This window comes from Pseudomyrmex gracilis, unplaced genomic scaffold (genome assembly GCF_002006095.1).
Source record: "Pseudomyrmex gracilis isolate BER0280 unplaced genomic scaffold, ASM200609v1 scaffold_2155, whole genome shotgun sequence".
Lineage (NCBI taxonomy): Eukaryota > Metazoa > Arthropoda > Insecta > Hymenoptera > Formicidae > Pseudomyrmex > Pseudomyrmex gracilis.
The window spans coordinates 1-18,584 of record NW_018022739.1 but is presented as its reverse complement, the minus strand read 5'-3'; the positions used below and the strand labels follow the sequence as shown (position 1 = coordinate 18,584).

The 18,584-nt window shown below is 36.3% G+C and overlaps 3 protein-coding genes across 7 annotated transcripts; 2 read left to right on the top strand and 1 right to left on the bottom strand.

Moving 5' to 3' along the window:
* The first annotated feature begins 701 nt into the window (after positions 1–701).
* LOC109862663 (integrin beta-PS) lies at positions 702–7,668 on the top strand. Of its 3 annotated transcripts, none has more exons than XM_020442771.1 (10): positions 702–893; positions 1,394–1,574; positions 1,945–2,248; positions 2,334–2,562; positions 2,650–2,734; positions 2,881–3,528; positions 3,674–3,985; positions 4,597–4,797; positions 4,913–5,416; positions 5,560–7,668. In XM_020442771.1, coding segments are annotated over exons 1-10 (2,532 nt in total). In that variant the 5' UTR covers positions 702–891; the 3' UTR covers positions 5,626–7,668. The 3 variants fall into 3 exon arrangements, with proteins under 3 accessions (XP_020298360.1, XP_020298361.1, XP_020298359.1); XM_020442772.1 differs by lacking the exon at positions 702–893 and adding an exon at positions 912–1,107; XM_020442770.1 differs by lacking the exon at positions 702–893 and adding an exon at positions 912–1,164.
* A 2,269-nt stretch (positions 7,669–9,937) lies between these two features.
* On the top strand, positions 9,938–14,953 carry LOC109862665. Its single transcript, XM_020442773.1, has 6 exons — positions 9,938–10,949; positions 12,131–12,235; positions 12,400–12,478; positions 12,607–12,796; positions 13,219–13,356; positions 14,348–14,953. The coding sequence occupies exons 1-6, from the start codon at positions 10,645–10,647 to the stop codon at positions 14,635–14,637; spliced, it is 1,107 nt and encodes a 368-aa protein (XP_020298362.1). The 5' UTR covers positions 9,938–10,644; the 3' UTR covers positions 14,638–14,953.
* Positions 14,954–15,994: 1,041 nt separating this feature from the next.
* LOC109862662 (tRNA methyltransferase 10 homolog A) lies at positions 15,995–18,485 on the bottom strand. 3 transcript variants are annotated; one of them, XM_020442767.1, is made up of 5 exons: positions 18,279–18,485; positions 17,602–17,911; positions 17,372–17,518; positions 17,191–17,296; positions 15,995–17,095 (listed from the first exon to the last, which is right to left on the bottom strand). In XM_020442767.1, exons 1-5 carry the CDS (start codon positions 18,413–18,415, stop codon positions 16,779–16,781), a joined length of 1,017 nt encoding a protein of 338 aa, XP_020298356.1. In that variant the 5' UTR covers positions 18,416–18,485; the 3' UTR covers positions 15,995–16,778. The 3 variants fall into 3 exon arrangements, with proteins under 3 accessions (XP_020298356.1, XP_020298357.1, XP_020298358.1); XM_020442768.1 differs by having other exon boundaries at positions 15,995–17,068; XM_020442769.1 differs by having other exon boundaries at positions 17,602–17,916; positions 18,279–18,406.
* Positions 18,486–18,584: the final 99 nt, after the last annotated feature.

Here is an 18,584-nt window from a genome sequence, read left to right as displayed (position 1 = left end):
AATGCGCAAGCGTGCTTGAATGTTCACCGCATGCGCACAAAGCAGCTGGAGAGAGAGGCTACTATATTGTCTGCACCGTAACGGTGAGCTTCAGGTCGGCACCGTACTAGCAATATAGGAGTATTACATATATGGAGAAGCCTGAGAGCGGCCATGCCATTGTAGTTTTTTACGACGGTTTCAGCCGCTGATTTTAGCCGTATTTTCTTTCCACAAAAGTGGAACTCAAAGGCCGTTCTACATTAAACGCAAGTAGCAGATCTCGTGGAATTGACCAATTGCAGAGTCAAATCAGCCAATCGACCAACGTGATTGATCAGTTCCACGAGACTTGCGACTTTAGTTTCATGGAGAACGGCCTTTGAGTTCCACTTTTGTGGAAATACGGCTAAAACCAGCGTCTGAAACCGTCGTAAAAAATTACAATAGGATGGCCGCTCTTAGGGCGATGTCCCATTGAGCGGAAATATATAGCGGAACGGAATGTGCGGAACCAGCTCGACCAATCATAGCCATTCCGTTTTCTTTCCTTCGCTTTTTCTATGGTTACGATTGGTCGAGCTGGTTCCGCACATTCCGTTCCGCTATAGATTTCCGCTCAATGGGACATCGCCCTTAGGTTTCTCTCTGGTAGTTGCCATCTTTTGCAACTATTTTAGAATAGAGCTTTTTACCACTCTAAGCGCACGTACGTGTGGACACGCCCTAAATCCGAAGAGAAACGAATGGGATGTTCCATGTGCGTTGGTGTGTTCATTTTGATGGATTGCCATTTATGGTGATCTCGAGCGACGAGAGAAGCGTCAACTAAACAATATTTGTGATGCTGTAAAATTAATCATCGAAAAGATAGATCGGCGGAAGGAAAAACGCATCGTCTCGCGCGTAACGATGTAAGCGTATCGCTGTGACCGTCCTGTGACCGTGCAGTTTGTCAATCGCGCCCGCACACTCATCGCTCAATGTTCAATTTAATCCGCGTGATATAGTATACGCGGAACGAGTGTGTGATGCAGCTCGGCAAATATAATGATGACGGCATCGTCGCGTGTGAATAAGCGGAGATGCGAAACACTCGCACGGCTGCAAGCTGCAATTCCGGATTTCGTGTGTCTGAATTATTCTTCTGGTCTTTTTTTGTTTTTGCAAAATGACGTCGAAACCGTATGTAATTCGAGACGCGCCACATTGTTTGCTGTCAAATTTTTTTCACCTACATTCTATTCTCGCTTTCATTAATATTAGATTCGCCTTGACGGTCTCGTCAGTTTTACTTGTGAAATTTTCAATTTAAAACATTTAAAATCTCGAAGTTTTACTCTTTCACGGAAACAATATTTCTCCGATTTTGTTTTTCTAAATACAAAGAATTTAATTAAGCGCACTTTTTCAGGATGTTTGGCAGCTCAAAATGGCTCGTTGTATTAGGAGTGTTTGTGGCAAGCATATTGGCTTCCCTTGCTCAGGAATATTATCCTCCACCAGAGAGATTAACAGGCATGAATCCTTGTATAAGTAAACAAACATGCCACGAGTGTATACAGACCCCCCATTGCGCTTGGTGTGCAGCACCAGTAAGTACGATTTGGTCAGTAAGATGTAATTTGACTTTTCACAAACAGGCACAGGTTTCCCTGAGGTTCACTCAAAAACTGCACATCAACATTTTTAATAAAAATCTAGTTTTTTTTCAAACGCTTATATCTTTGTAATTACTCGATTTTTCAATTTGCTTCTTTTTTCATGGATGCAGAATTGTTCAAACTTTTGAGTAAAAAAAAAAACAAAAAACAAAATTGACAAAATATTGACTTTTCATGGAGATATTTGATTTTAAAGTTGCATTGGGTCACTCATAGTCATTCAGTCAGTGCTCAGAAAAACTTCTGGTTTTATACTTGATTTTTACTTAATAAATTCTCTAAACCAATTTCGATCTTGCAGAAATTCTCAGAGAAAAGATGCTTCCTTCCGAATATCAACACCAAAATATTCGCAACATGTCCTTCTGAATACACATGGAATCCAGACAATGTATACAGCATGGTACAACATCGCAATTTGACGAAAGGTGGTTACGCTGCTGGTGGAGGAGGAGGAGGAGGAGGATACATAGAGACTTCGTACTCCAACTTTTCATCTTCCAGTTCATCTTCCTCATATTCACACAGTTTAAGCAGCAGTGGTGGTAGAAGGCAGGAAGCTGTGCAGATGTGGCCGCAGGAAGTCAATTTAAAGCTTAGAATAAGTAAATCACTGACGTGTAAAACAAAAAAAAACTAAAATCACATATTTTATTGATTGATGTATAAAATTTGTTGTTTGTTTTCCAGACGAAGCTTACAGAATGTCCTTTGCTTATTCTCAAGCCGAGGATTATCCTGTCGACCTTTATTATCTTATGGATCTAAGTAAGTCCATGGAGGATGACAAGCAGAAGTTGTCGGATTTGGGCCAATTGCTGGTCGAGAGTATGAGCAAGATAACCAGTAATTTCCGTTTGGGTTTTGGTAGTTTCGTTGATAAGGTCGTCATGCCATACGTCAATACAGTGCCAAAATCGTGAGTTTTCGAGACAAAAGCCAAGGAATTTTATAAATTTCGTCATTGCCAATTGAGTCAACGCGTTCAACTTGCTTCTGATTTCAGTCTTCGCGAACCATGCGACGGTTGCGCAGCTCCTTACGGATACAAGAACATTATGCGGCTCTCTCAAGACACGAGCAAATTTGCGGTATAAAAATATGTGTATTTGTTGAAAAAAAAACTAATTCAAAACATAAAAAAGCAAACTGAATTAATTTTATAGATCGCGAGTTAAAAGTCTTAATTCGTTATCTCAAGCGATTTGTTTTTAAGAACGAATGTTCTTTCCCACAGGGATTGGTGAAAAACGCGTCGGTATCTGGCAACTTAGATGCCCCGGAAGGCGGTTTTGACGCGATTATGCAGGCGATAGTCTGCCGAAATCAGATAGGATGGCGCGAAAAGGCACGCCGGCTGCTCGTATTCTCGACAGATGCTGGTTTTCACTACGCCGGCGACGGCAAGCTTGGCGGCATCATCAAGCCGAACGACGGCCTGTGTCATCTTGACACCACTGGCCTGTACACTCACTCATCGCTGCAGGATTATCCCAGTATCTCGCAAATCAATCTCAAAGTGAAGCAAAACGCAATCAATATAATTTGGGCAGTCACCGAGGAACAAATCAACGTTTATAAGCGACTGACAAAACACGTAGAAGGTTCGTTTGCTGGCAAGCTGTCGGATGATTCAAGTAATGTTGTGGAGCTGATACGCGAGCAATATGACGCGATCTCGAGCTCTGTAGAGATGAAGGATACCGCCAGCAGCGCAATCAAAGTTAAGTACTTTTCGAGCTGTCTGGGTACAGGACCGGCGGTCGAAACATCGAAGTGCGACGGATTGAAAGTCGGAACAAAGGTGGAGTTTATCGCAGAAATCGAGGTCACCAGCTGTCCTGCCAATAAGTCGGAGTGGAAGCAGAAATTCGATATTTATCCGGTAATCGCTTGTTAAACTCTAGGTTTCCACGTTCAAAATTACTTTTTTCTTCTTATATCTTCAAAAATTTTATTGTTTTTATACTTTCTGGATCTCGTATATATATATATACAGAAGTTGTGATGTTCTTGCATTTTTTTTCCAGGTCGGCATCAACGAAACTCTCACAGTAAATCTCGAAATGCTTTGCGACTGCGAGTGCGAGCGCGAAGGTTCTATGTATGAAGAGAAATCGCCCGAGTGCAACGGCGTCGGTACTCTCAAATGCGGCGTGTGCGAGTGTTACGATGGTTTCTTTGGCAAGCGATGCGAGTGCAGTCCGCATGAAGAGCTCGCTGGTTTTGATAAGCATTTCCAGTTGTGTCGACCGGACAATACCTCTCTCGTAGACTGCTCCGGTCGTGGCACATGCGCTTGCGGACAGTGCGAGTGTGAGGAACGCGAAAATCCGGACGAAGTATTCTCATTTTCCGATTGTTATATATATACATTGTTGTATGTATATATATATATATATATACAGGATGTCCTGTAATTGCCGTCTCACCGCTCGTAGGCAGGTAGAAATGGAGTTATTCTAAGACAAAAAGTCCTATACTACTTTGGAAGATTCGCAATAATTAACGAAATATTAATTAATAAAGATCAGCTAATCAGCGTAAGGACAGCCCAGTCTGTCGCGCCGTAGCGACGGAATGGGAGAAGTTTAATAGAATAACATGTGCGTACATAAACAGCATATAGGCTGCGTTTGGGCAGCGCGCTATCCGCGCTATTGTATTCCGTCGCTACGGCGCGACAGACTGGGCTGTCTTTACGCTGGATGCACGCTGATTAGCGGATCTTTGTTAATTAATATTTCGTTAATTATTGCGAATCTTGCAAAGTGGTATAGAACTTTTCGTCTTAGAATAACCCGTTCTATCTACCTACGAGCGGTTAGACGGCAATTATGGGACACCCTCTATATACATATATATATTTTTTTTTTACTTAAAGTGATGCTTATAAGTGTACAATTGGAAATATATGTAATTGGAATAAATATAAGTGATACATTTTTTTTAGGTAATATCCGGACACTTTTGCGAGTGTGACAACTTCTCTTGCGATCGCGATCAGGGCAAGCTATGCTCGGATCATGGTACCTGTGAGTGCGGACAATGTGTCTGCAATGCCGGTTGGACCGGACCGTCCTGCAACTGCAGATCTTCCAACGATTCTTGCATCGCACCGGGAACCACAAACGGCGTTCTTTGTTCAGGCCATGTAATCACGTTTATTTATAAATCTTTATTTATGATTTGTTTTCTTCTGAAACATTTTTAAATTTAATGATTATGTAGTTTTTAATTATACAATTAAAAGATTCTTTTTCACAAAGGGTGATTGCATTTGCGGAGAATGTATCTGTCACGAGGAAGGAAGCATCCGATATTCCGGCAAGCATTGCAATAAGTGTCCGACATGCCCAAGCCGCTGCGAAGAACTTAAACCATGCGTGCAGTGTCAGATGTACGGCACCGGAAACTACAGCGAACCCGAAGAATGTGCGAAAAATTGCAAGGAGTTTGTGCCCGAGGGCGTTGAGACGGTGATTGTCGACGTGGACAACGACGAGGTTCCGTGCTTCGGTACGGACGAGGACGACTGCAAGTACAACTTTGTCTATTATTACAACGAGACCAACTGTCTGCAAGTTCGCGCGCAGAACGAGCGTGAATGTCCGCCGCAAGTCTATATGCTTGGAATCGTACTGGGAGTCATCGCGGCGGTGGTCTTGGTCGGATTGGCACTGCTGTTCCTGTGGAAACTATATACGACGATACACGATCGACGCGAGTTTGCCCTATTCGAAAAGGAGAGAATGATGGCCAAGTGGGATACGGTACGGGGTTCTTTATAAGTCAACATTAGATGGGAGTTTTTATTTTCTAAGAGTTTTTTTATTTAGAAAATTAAGAATACACACATCAGTATTACATAATAGCTTTTAAATTTACGTTGCTTTGTTTTTATTATTTTTCACAGGGCGAAAATCCGATATACAAGCAAGCGACCTCCACGTTTAAGAATCCAACTTACGCCGGAAAATAAAAGTTATCCAACTAGCGGGAAGGTAATGCAAAACGTCTCAAAGAAAAAATCGCATCATCGCGCTGCGATTTACAAATGGATTCGCGCGCAATTTGCGTAAATTGTAAATGTTTTAACCGCGTCTCAAGATGGTGTCTCGAAAGTGTCTTCTTTTGCGAAAGCAAAAAATTTACAGAAATTAGATCTAACGTTTTTTTAGCGTGCTTGATTATTTAAAGGGACTAATATTTAAAAATTACATTATTTACTATTCTTTGTTGAGATATTTGTCGAGAAGGACGACTTAAGGAAACTACTGCCATATATAACAGACTGCATTACGTCGCGACGCGTGCTACTCGTTTAAAACGACTTTGTAAAGTTGTAGCATTAAACTCTTAATCTGCGATCACTCAAGAGTTAACTACGTAGACTATTTTTGATATTCAAGTGCCTTTACTATCGTGACGACAGTGTGTGTTTTCGTATTAACTTTTAGTTACCCCCTTGCATTTTTTCACGATACACATATAAAGATACATGCGAAGAGACGCACTTTGTTTTTTGTTTTGTTAAAATTGAAAATGTCTCAATTTTACATATTTCACGAACATATGCAATATTTTTTGTATAAAAGTACACTTCGAAACCAAATTTGATACATATATGCATTTATTCGCAAATTTATATATGATTGTTTTAATCGTTAGAGTTTTATCTCTTTCTCGCACTAACCAAGGCGATTGCGAAAGTATTTATTAGGAAATTTATATAGAAGTATATAAAACTGAATCACTATTTAGATTCACGAGTAGAAGCAAGTTTACATTGTTATAATCTTACGATGCAAGAAAAACAGTTAGTAGAAAGTAAAATCTAATTGGAAGTGCAAATCTATGAAAAAACTTGGATAAAAAGATTTATACATTAAATTACAAGCGTGTGTCGACGTTCATACTGAAAATAACTAATACCTTTATGCGCGCGATTCGTATGCAAATTTTACAGGAATATCGAATGAGGTCAACAAGTCAAGTCCGAGTTTTGAACGCGCTGCGCAACTATTCTTATAGTCATTTGTTATTTGCGTGGTCAAATTTTTTTTTTTTTTTTTTTGAATAATAAAAGCACTATTTAATAGTGATTTATTACTCGAAATAAGTTTTGGTCGTGCCAGTAATAAATTTCTGAAAGGATATTTCGTTTTTTCAACACATGATAAAAATTCTTATTTGTATCAGAAATGTAATTTTTGAAGTTAAAAATATCACGACATTTTGTAAAATTTTTACGTTCATTCTGTGTGCTCTTCACGAGAGGAGTTTGCTCTGCAAATTCGAACTCGCGTTATAAACGTTATAACTAAACGATAACTGCACGAGTATGACTCGTAAATATAGAAACGTCTATATCACATATAGCTAGTTGTAATCGGTTATATATAATATTTTTAACGTATAGAAGAGAAAAAGAAGGCAAATAACTTTTAAAGTGTTCTCACACATGTTCTCATCGCGTTGTCGGGGAAGAATCTGTCCTCGAATTTATCAGAAACGAGAGAGTTCAAGAATATTGCACGCAAAGCTTTTGTAGCAACAAAACAAACTTGCGTTTGTCCCGTGTGTGCGTGAATATTATTTTAACATTCTCTTGTTTCATGAATCTCACGAAAAGTATTGATTCCGAAAGACTGCGCGCGACGGTCAGATTTTTCCTCGTCATTGCCACGACGAAAATCGGAGAACTAATAATAGCGCGGTATAATACAAACTCGAACTTATCCACCGTTGTGGATAAGCATCGTTATTTTCATTTTCGTCATTGTGTCGTTTAGACGTAAATTGTTTTTATTCTTTTCGATAATTTTACAGTAACTCAATTTTAACCGCTAAACGGTTCTCGCGACATTTTTTTTTTTTTTTATCGCGTTTCGTATTTTTTAATACAAGTTTGACTGTAATTAATTATTGACGTTACTATTTTGTATGCAATTTCTTGCAAACTCAATAGATTTTATATATGAATGTTCTATGAGTGCGAGGAATAAAAACGATGTGTTAGTAAGTGCTATTGTTTCGTTATTTTTTAAGATTCATCCCGAGAGGAGTAAATCCTAGTGTTTGTAAATATGCAGAAATATCCGAAGGAGAAAAAAAAAGCACAATAAAACACTTGACGATTCACATATTGCAAACAAAAGTAACTACATATTTATTATTGACGAACATAGACCACACTATTTGCAAGTATTTCTTGTATGTGGATGTGTCAATGTTAACACATGTATTTTCTTTATTTTTTTTCTCAAAATTACTGTTTTGAAATAATCGGAATTTCAATTCAATAGTAATTTCGTTTCATCTCGATTTAATTAAAATTCCTTTATTTAATGTTATATAATATAAACTTAATGTCAAATTTTATAAGTTTTTAATCATGTTCAATATTTTTTTATCGCACATGAAGGCCAGATTCTGTGCAAACAGGAACGTGACAAGTGTTTTCAATAACATTAATTTACATATATCTGGAACGACGTGTTTTTTAGTTATTTATAGTAGTCGAACACATTTAGGAGAGACTCGGCACTCTATCATATATGCAGATGTATGTATATAAACCCCAATATTCAGCAATCACGCTGAGAGCCTCATTTGTTTATTCTTCTTATTTGAAGTATAAAAACTATAATCTTACAATTTGATATTTGATGCTTTTGTAATTTGTTATAAAAATTTCTGAAAATTATTTTTCGATTCGAACCGCGTGATATTTTTTAACCGCGCGTCATTTTTATACCAACCATTTTGTAGATATCTCTATTTATTTCATCAGAAACAGTTTCAAGAACAAATTGATGATCTTATGATTTTCTATTTTTAATACATTGCTTTGGAGCCTCTGTTTTACATATTTATACTTTTAATAAGTTTTTTAGAAGTAGCATATCACACATTCTTTGTGTTTCTTTTATTATTCTTTATTCTTTAAATGGCAATTCATAACATTTTCATCTGTAGTGTCGGAAAATCTTTTTATTGATCTTATAGTCATTATAAAAACAACTTTAGACTCAAATAACAGGAAAAAAATTTTGTTTTTTTTTTTTTTTTTTGAATATTAAATAAAAGTAGAAGTAAAATATAATGATCTCGCATATATATTTTGCTATTTTTAGATCTCTGAAAAATATTAGAAGTGTTATGTTTTCGATTATTTTCTTATAGATATGTGTGTTTGCTTAGATTTTTTATATATAAACATATAAATATCTATTAACATATTGACATGTATACATGTATCAACAGACAAGCCGTTTATGTTGAAAAATATTTCAACATAACGACAAAATATTTGATATCTTCTTAAAAATGATCGTTGCATATTTATTTACAAGAAATAAAAAATATAATCTATATGTATTGTGTAAGCAACACACACACGTGTAACTAACAACAAAATAATTACATACAGGCTTTTGAGCATTTGTCTTTACGCGTAAAATTGCGCCAATAATGTCTCAACAATGAAAAGTGCAATTTCATATGTATAAAGACATTAATGCTCCTGCTTGTACAAAAAAAACACATTTGTTATGACTCATGATTAATGACTCTGAAGACACCTATAATGCAAATACTCAAAAGAAAATATTGAAAGATAAGGTTAGTTTAAACTCTTTCTACGGTTTTAACCTTAGAATTTCATAGAAAGTTCGAAAGACACGTAAATCACCTGAGATCATCAACCATTTCAAGAGCAAAGGAATTTTTATAAAAGATAGTGCAAAACATACCTGCTTTTATTCCCTTTGTTTAAAAAAAAAAAATTAATCTTCAATATTCATGTCGCCGATTCTTGTTCGTTCATTCACTACATCTTTCAAAAATCACGTGAAAAAAAAACGAAAAGCTCACTTGTATATTTAGGTACACGAGGAAATAACGTTCATGTTTGAGAATAACCCGTTCTTTTCTCGACTTTCATTTTACATTTGCAAGTCATTTCACACACAAAGGCTTGTACAAAATTTTTTCTGTACAACTTTTTCACTGTATGAAACACTGGTCATATCCTTCTGTGTTTACGCGCAAATAAATTATAAAAACTGCGAATTAAATAAAACGCATCTCTTGTATATTTTCCTGTAAACACGATAGATCGCGGTGCGGGACGTGCAACCGCGGTCTCGCGTGCGCGTTGCAGCTGTCACGTGTGTGTGATCGCACACGAAGGAGAGAAAGAGAGGAGGGGAGAAAGAGAGAAAGAAAGAGAAGGGATTGAAGAGGTGGGACTAGATGAGAGTATAGGCAAAAACTGTGGTATATATATAATACACTGGAGAGTGGCTCGTGTGTATGTACAACGTCGTCAGCTTCCATCGTGTCATCGTCAATTTTGTGTCATAACGACGCACAAAGCACATCGCTTTTGGCAATTTTAGTGTATTTCGTTATATATACGGTTATCGGAAACAGCGATTTTCTCGAAGCCTTTCCTCGAGAGTGCGTTTTCTTCGCAGACACCAAGAAAACATATCATTGTCGTGTGTGAGAGTGCGCGATATACTTTTACAGCGAGACGGAAAACCTTCAAGTTTAGATAGTTCGAGCTTCGCACAACAGTGTCCCGAAATCGAATTTCTGTTCTTTCCTCGACAACCCGTCGTTGTCATTATACTTGCTCCGCTCCACCTTGCGTCCGCCTCTTTGTCGTCCCCACTTTTCATCGTTCGCGGACACACAACAGAGTGCGGAGGAAAATCCTCTTTCTTTCTCTCTCTCTCTCTCCCTCTCTCTCTTTCTCTCTCTCTCTCCTCTCTCTCTCTCTCTCTCTCGCGCGCGCGCTCCGGTCGTCTAGAGCGCGTTTATTAATACTCCTGCTGTTGTCGGCGGTGTTCGTGTTTCGGATTGCGGAGCACGTTGCCATGCTTGGCGAGCGACGACGCAACGATTAGCACGACGACGACGACAAGAACGGAACGCGACGGTTTAGCAAACTGTGAAAAAATCATCATCGACGAGTCCGGGCGGCTATACAATGCAACGGTTCGCTCGGTGTGTGGATACGTGGATAGATCGCTGTACGTGGTTGAGACGTCGCGACGACGACGACAACGACGATGACGACGACGACGACGACGACAATGATCACCACGGCCGCGACGGCAATGCGTCGCAGCAGCAACAACACGCCGACAAAGAGACCAACAAGATTCTCTGCCACAGCGAGACCTGCCGGTATTGCTACGCCGCGGAGAAGGCCCTGCTGTGGGAAGACACTGGCTTCTTTTTCAACTTCTGCCTGCTCCTCATGTATATTCTACTCGTCGTGGTGCTCGGCATGTAAGGAGCTATATTAAAAGTTCGACGCGTTATTATTATTGTACTATATACGCTCTCTTTTCTCCCGATTCTTTCTGGAATTTAAATTTCGAGAGATAGCGCTGATAGAAAATCAAAATTTGAAATCATACGATATATCGAACTCTTTTCACGCTGTTTGGTCGCAATTTGGGAGACGCGCGATTTATCTCTTTCCTGCGCGTGAAAAAAACAAATCGCGTAATCCTTATCGCGCGCGTGTGTGTGCGTGCGTGTGCGCGCGCGCGCGTGCGTGCTGTGGATTGTGCGGTTATTGCGCCACCATGTCTTTACCGCGTTTGCTGCGTCTTTCTACTTATTTTTTTTTCTCGCTCGCTCTTACGTATCTCTCGCAATGACGCGTCATCTCTCTCGACTCCTCCGGCCGTACACAACATTTATGACGTCATACATCGCGCCGCGCGCGTTACAGCTGTTTTACGCTTCGCGCATCGCGGCTTTGCCTTCTAGGTCAAGGCTCCGAACAGGCGTACACGCCGATGATACGTACATGTATACATATGTAGACCCATATGTACACATATCGCGAGCATGTAAATATATGTACGCGTGTTTACGATTTATATGTTTTCTCTCTTCACGCTTATGACGTCTTGAATGCATAACGCGTTTACTGAATCGTTGCGCACCAAGAAAAATATCTAACATTGATAATACGCTTCGCATTGATACTACTACGTGTTTACTACTTGGAACGCACGCGCCGCACGTGCACACGCGCTTTGCACTTCCGGTAAACACACACGCACTGCGCGTTGCTTTATCTCAGAAGCGCGCGCCCGTGTGTTTTCTTTTTGTTCGAATGTGTCCTTGAACCACATCGATTTTGTTGCTCGAAGATTTGTTTGTAAAATTTGATTAGTAATAATTCCGCAATGTACAAATTTTACGCAATTCTTCCACTAATGTGCGTATATAACTTGTTTGTCTAATGACGTTACGTACCAGATATAAATAAAAGTCAGAATTTGATTTGCAAAGCAAATTTTAAGTTAATCGCGATATATATATATAAAACTCTTAGAAATTTTATTTAACTTGTTTAAAAAAAATATTTTGTAATTATATAAATAATGTTATTTTTGTTACAAAAGTTATAGTATATACATATATGTAGTTTATTTTTTATATACTTGTTGCAGGCCTTGCATTACAGAACTACCGTTGCTCAATGGAAATCTTACTGTTCACATTTTTCTCCACGTGATGATCGTTTTCATGTTTGTGGACTTTCTCGCTCCTACAGAGTAAGTTTTCGAAAAAAATCGTCAGAGTTCTTTTTTTCTTATACTTAATCACATAATGTGCAAAAACATTTTGCGAATATTGAAGTTTACAGTGTGCGTCGTTATTTGATTTTCAATTAATTTTGTCAGTATAAAATTTACAAAAAAAAAAATGCATTTTGCAGAGATCATCGTTTTATGTGCAGCAGACTTCACATGTTATATAATTACTTGCAAGAAATGCGAAGCAAAGAACCAGGACTGGTAAATTTCATTTTTCTCGATTATCGTTTTGTCGACATTTACTGAGAAACTAACGTTGATCGTTATTGCGTAACAAAAGGCAATTTTGCAAATAGGTTTGAAAATAATGTTTGCTATTTTATTTGCAGCATTGTTCCCTTCTCTGTATCGTGGCTGTTGTCTTATGGTTCATCGGCCGTGCCGATCTAGTGACTCCTCACTCACTATACTGGAGCATCTCTTTGGGATCCTTAATAACACTACAAATACCGTTGTTAGCGGTCAATATATTTGAGAAAGCAATGGATTTAGAACTTTTCAACTGGCGTAAAATTAAAGGTAAGCTTCGAAGTTTGTGTGGAAAGATATATATATATACTTCTTTAAAGAGAATAAATAAATAAATAAATAAATAAATCGGCTCGATCTCAATAAATGTAAACAATGTCATATTAAGCTGGTACGATACGCCTTCACGTGTATCTTATCAAAATGATACGCGTATCAAACACATTTATAATGATGTAAACAAACCAAAATTATACATTGCAAAAAAAATTTTATTTTATTAGCGTAACCAAAAAGATATACTAGGTGTAAACTAGATTTTTGAGATCATTGAGTTTACTATTAAGAAAAAATTTTTGTGTAATTAGTATTTTTTACTCTATTGTTTTACAAAATTTTCTTACAACTTACGTGTCAGATGCTATAAATTGTAACATTCATGACGATCACTAAGTTTACATTGTTTGTGGCAGAATGGTATTACGACAGTGACAACGAAGATGAATTTTTACCAGTGGTATCGGAAGCGAATCTACAAGTGTTGCATCGCTTTGGAGAGACGGGCGATAATTCGCCAACACCAACAAGCGTGATATCAGAGACTCAAAACGGTACAACATTGATTACTCTCAGAAAACACCAGTTGCTCTCACGGAAATTATCACTTGTGATCATTTGAAATTGTGATGGATTTTCAAAGAATAGTTACAAATGATGATCTCTCAACTGCAACTGAGTTTTCTAAAGTTTGCTTTCAATCTTCTAGCGAAGATTAATTCAGTCATGTGAGTGTTAAATTAATACACATAATTTAACTCTCCTAGCCAGGGTGACTTTTTCGCAATGGACTTTTTAATTTCCATGGGAAAAGGTAAATTGGATATTTCATCTATATGTGACACAAACTAAGAGCATCTTAGATGAATTTTCAAATTGAATTTAACTCAAATTATTATGTGTATTAATTTAGACGTTTAAGATAAAAAGTAACTGCGAAATATGACAAGTAATAAGAGCCGCTGGATGTTTTGCGATATAAATATATCTGAATATATATTTATAATTTTTAGGGGTGTAAATTTTCTACATATGTTTGTGATTTATTTGAATTGAAATTTTTTCAATTCGTGATTACATATAGAATGCTTGATTTGTATCACATATATGAGTATACCTATATTTTCCATTCCTACCTAATTTAAAAATTATTTTTTCGAATTATTTTTTTGTAATTAATATATTCGGATATATTTATATAAAAAAAGTGCACTTGGTTTTAAAAACATATGAACCTCTTAATTAATTCGAAAATAAGAAGTATATTTTGCACGAACACAATTTCTAGCACATTAACTCACATGTCTAAATGAATCTTAGCTAGTTTGATACTGTATGAAATTTGTTGTTAAAATTTTTGCTTTTAATATTTTTTATGTAACATCATGCATGTTTATCTTTCTAAACATTTATATAAGTAATTTATTTTATAATTGTACATATAATTAGTTTGATATTAGATTTTACTTAATAAAAATAATTACCGAAAATAGTTTCAGAAAATAATTTAATAATCTCTTTCTTACATATCATGATTATTTGTAGATCCTTTTGAGGAATATCTGGAGAATCTCTTTGACACAGTTCATACCATGCCATCGCACGAAGATGGCAGCACCGACGGCGTGGAGCTGTCGGAACTGGAACTCAGCGTTGGTGAGAACGATGTCGAGGAGGATATCAAGTTTCAGATTCGACATTTCGAGAAGAGTTCGTCTTCTGCTTCCGACGACGATGTTTTTGACGACAAGAAGATCACCGCTGAAAGTACCGACGACAGCAATAGCGACAGTGACTTCGAGATAATAGACAAGGCGGAGATAGATAAAATGTGATAAAAAAACAAATTAATACAAATGTAAGGATTTGTTGTACGTGCGATATTAAATTAAGATAACAAGCCGAGGAGAACCAGTCGACGGGCAATAACGATTTTGATAATTTGGAAATATTTTTAATGAGTGTCATTGCTGAAACGTCATGTGAATTTTCATTTAAATTGCAATTAATTTTTTCAACGTGCGTCGTACACCGCAATATTTGCAGGTGTATTCGATCTCTGGGGCAATTTCAAGCGAATTTGTTTATATAGACATTATATATATATTACATGTAATATGTATAATATATATGTGTATATATATGTATACATATGTATATTTAATATACATATATATATATAATATACATATATACATATACGATAATATATATGGAGATATATGTGTGTGTATATATAGTGTGTACTATTTTGGACGATTTAAGTTAATTCTTGTTGAAAACTAGTTTCTGATAGATTGCGACGCAACACCGAACCGAATTGATATATGAATAAAAATGAACTGTTGATACTTAGTACACAAAGAAGTTCAACCCGCTCTTAATGTAGTAGCAGTAATAATAATAATAATAATATTAATAATATTTGTCATGAGTGTGCGTGCGCGCGCGCGTGTGTGTTTGTGCGCGTATGTTACTAGGTGGTTCTAATTTTGTGACCAAATAGGCTGTATGTACAGCAAGAAAAATTGTTAATAACACGACCGATACAGATTTTTGCCATGTTTTTAGTGCCGACAGGTGATCGCGTAATCACAGCCTACAATTTCAGCCAATTTTGAACTATTATATTTCACAACCTAATGCTTGAGAAAAATGATGAAGTTTTTACAGTTCACGCGCAGTTTGCCGAACTTTTCTGCCGCATAATCTTGGTTGCGAATTTTAAATAATCTGTATATAGTATCTTTCAAAATAAAAAGGGACATGTGTGCACGAGGAAACGACGGATTGGTTCAGCGAGAAAGAACTTTCTCTTACTGTGCATCATTTTTTTAAAGTTTTTTATATTTTATTTAAAAATGTCTTAATTTTTAATAGTTTTTAATTTTGATCGGAATCTATTCCAAAAAAAAAACTACATTTTAATGTCAATGTCCAACTGACAACGGTGGAAATAGAACTGCGCATAGAACGGAAACTCCTTCGCAGTAGCAACCGGCTTGTATTGCTGACCTCGTGTACGTACTTGCGATGTAATAAATATGCACCTATGTACAAACGTTCCAATCCAAGAATCGAGAGTCAATTCATATATTTGACCTAATTGGGCGATAACGATGACGATAGCATGCGATTGCGTGCTCACATCTCAAGATTGTGAGGGGTACAATATGTAAAAAAAAACCTTGATAAGGAATGCTGCACTTTATTTGATAGCGTAAACAATAAACTCGTTCTAGACCTGTAAGAATGTATCATATTGTAACATGTGTATTTGTGAAATGTATGAAAACAAAAAAAAACAAAAATACGCGAGGAGATAGTGACGTGTTTATCAAGTTCGACGCGTTTTTGTATCTCATTTATAATCGATATTTGTCGTCTTCTCCTTATCTATACATCTCTAAGAGCGTAAGACGAACATAAAAATAAATTAAAACTTAAACAAAGAAAGTCTTGTTGTTATTATGTATATACGTATGACCTTTTCTTGTTCTTGAACTTATTTTGTGGCAAAAAGAAAAACAATTAAAAAAGAAATTATCTGCTTAAAAAACAGGATGTTTGGGGAGTCAAAACACAAGATGTTCGTGTGAGTGATTCTTTATTTAATACCAAAAAATTTTACAAAATTACTTTACGATCCCTTCATTCAAATCTTCATGAATGTTTGAGTTGCTTTGTAATTTTTTGGTATCAAATAAAGAATCACTCACACATCTTATGTTTTGGCATCATGCCTAAGCAGTTTTATTATCTCACAAACTTTTTCAATTGTTATGATCTGCTTATTTCTTATTTATTTGTTTCAATTAAGTTTCAGTCGTGAAGCTTTGCAAGACCAAAACAAATCAAAATAAATGCTGTGATTATGTGTAAAGTACATATATACTTTAAAATAAAAACAAATATATATATATATATATACATATATATACACTTTATACTAAATATTTTTGTTCATTTGTTGTGTTTATGTTACACATTCGTGTTCCTCTGAAAATTTTTTTGCAGTTTTCTCAGAAATTTCTTTTACAGTTTCCTTTAAAATTTCTTTTACATTTTTTTCTGAAATTTCTTTTACTTTCTTATTATATACAGACTTATTGTCGTTTTCCTCCTTGTATTCATCGATTAGCATTGTATTATTTACATTAATAGGCTCTGCATCGTGCAATTTTTCTTCTACGGATTGTATAATTGGTTGAGCATTCTTTCTTTCCGGTAACACTTTTAAAAACGCGTCTTGCCAACTACATCCCTCTGTGATTTTTAATAATATTTCAAAAACTGAGAAAAGTCAACACATATTATTACTACTAATAAAATTTTAAGATATTTATCATTCAATTTTTGCAAGAGATTGAATAATAAATGACGCTTACCATGATCGATCGTTAATACTTTTCTGGCCTTCATTCGCAAGTATTTGTCTAATGGTAACCGTCCATGCCTAACACCCGCCTCCACCGCCAATTTGTAACATATACCCTGTGTTTTAAATGTTTAGTAAAAAAAAATATTTACACAAAAAGATGTCACAGACATAACAGTCAAATGTTTCACCTTATGGGCATTATGATCAACAAGACCACCTATGACGTATACGTAATCTTGAGATAAGTCATCAATCACATTTTCCGATTCGCTTGTAAGATATATAATTTTCTCTTTGGGGTAAACATTCATGTACGGCATTGTGTAAAAGCTAACCTATAGTTAAAAATAGTTGTTTTTAAAGAAAAAAGTAGTTTTAATTTTTCTATTCCTCATTTTCTTCAAGAAAAGTAACTTACATCCCAATGTTCATATCCATTGTTCTTTTCCATAACTGTTCGTGATTTGCCAGTGAAACTGGTAAGGGAAAATTGCATGGGTGCTGATGCCCTTCTATTCAATGTATAACACCTCAATATTTGTTTTACTACTTTAGAGATATCTCTGTCCAGCATTAATTCATCAAACGAGAGATCGATGGTTACAGTGAGTTTACACGTACTAGCTGCCATGGTGGATTGTTTCAAAAACTTCCTGGACGGACCTAAGTGAAAATTATTTGCGCGTGCAAACGCACGTTTTGCCCTCGCTTTAGCTCTCTCTCGCAATCTGCACTAATACACAAACCTGATGTAGATATATTAAACAATAAAAAAATAAATATCAAGCAAGGCCACTTTCTACTGTTAATAATTTGTAATTATTTGGATTTTTTTACTATAAATTTGTAATAGATTAATTTGTCATACACTACAATGCAATGTACTGGAATCTTTCAACAAGGATTGTATAATAAATTTTTTATATTATGACAACACTTTTACTATATATTTTTTGAATTTTAAGCATTTAAAATTAAAATGTTTCCTCAACACAATTAACAAAATTTATATTTTTTAGTAAAATTGTTATCACGCAATATTTTATAGAATTCTATAAACGTGAAAATCGCGTGACAATAACAAACATTCCTAACCTCTTCTCGGCTTTCCGCTCTAACCATTTTTCCCTTTTCTTCACCTTCTTCAGTTGACGTTTACTCATTATTCGTTTCTCGGACGCATTGTTTACAACAGTAATATTTTCTTCGTCCGTTACACTTATATTATCCATATTTTGACACAGGCGTATAAGAAATAGTGAGAAATCATCCGTGGCTAGTCGCGTATCTTCGCAATGAGAGGCACGAGGCCCGAGAAAGGGAGACGCACGAAGTCCAAATATGGGCATAGATAGTCGAGCGTCATTATGCGCAGGCGCGTCTACTAAGCGAGTGCGAGCG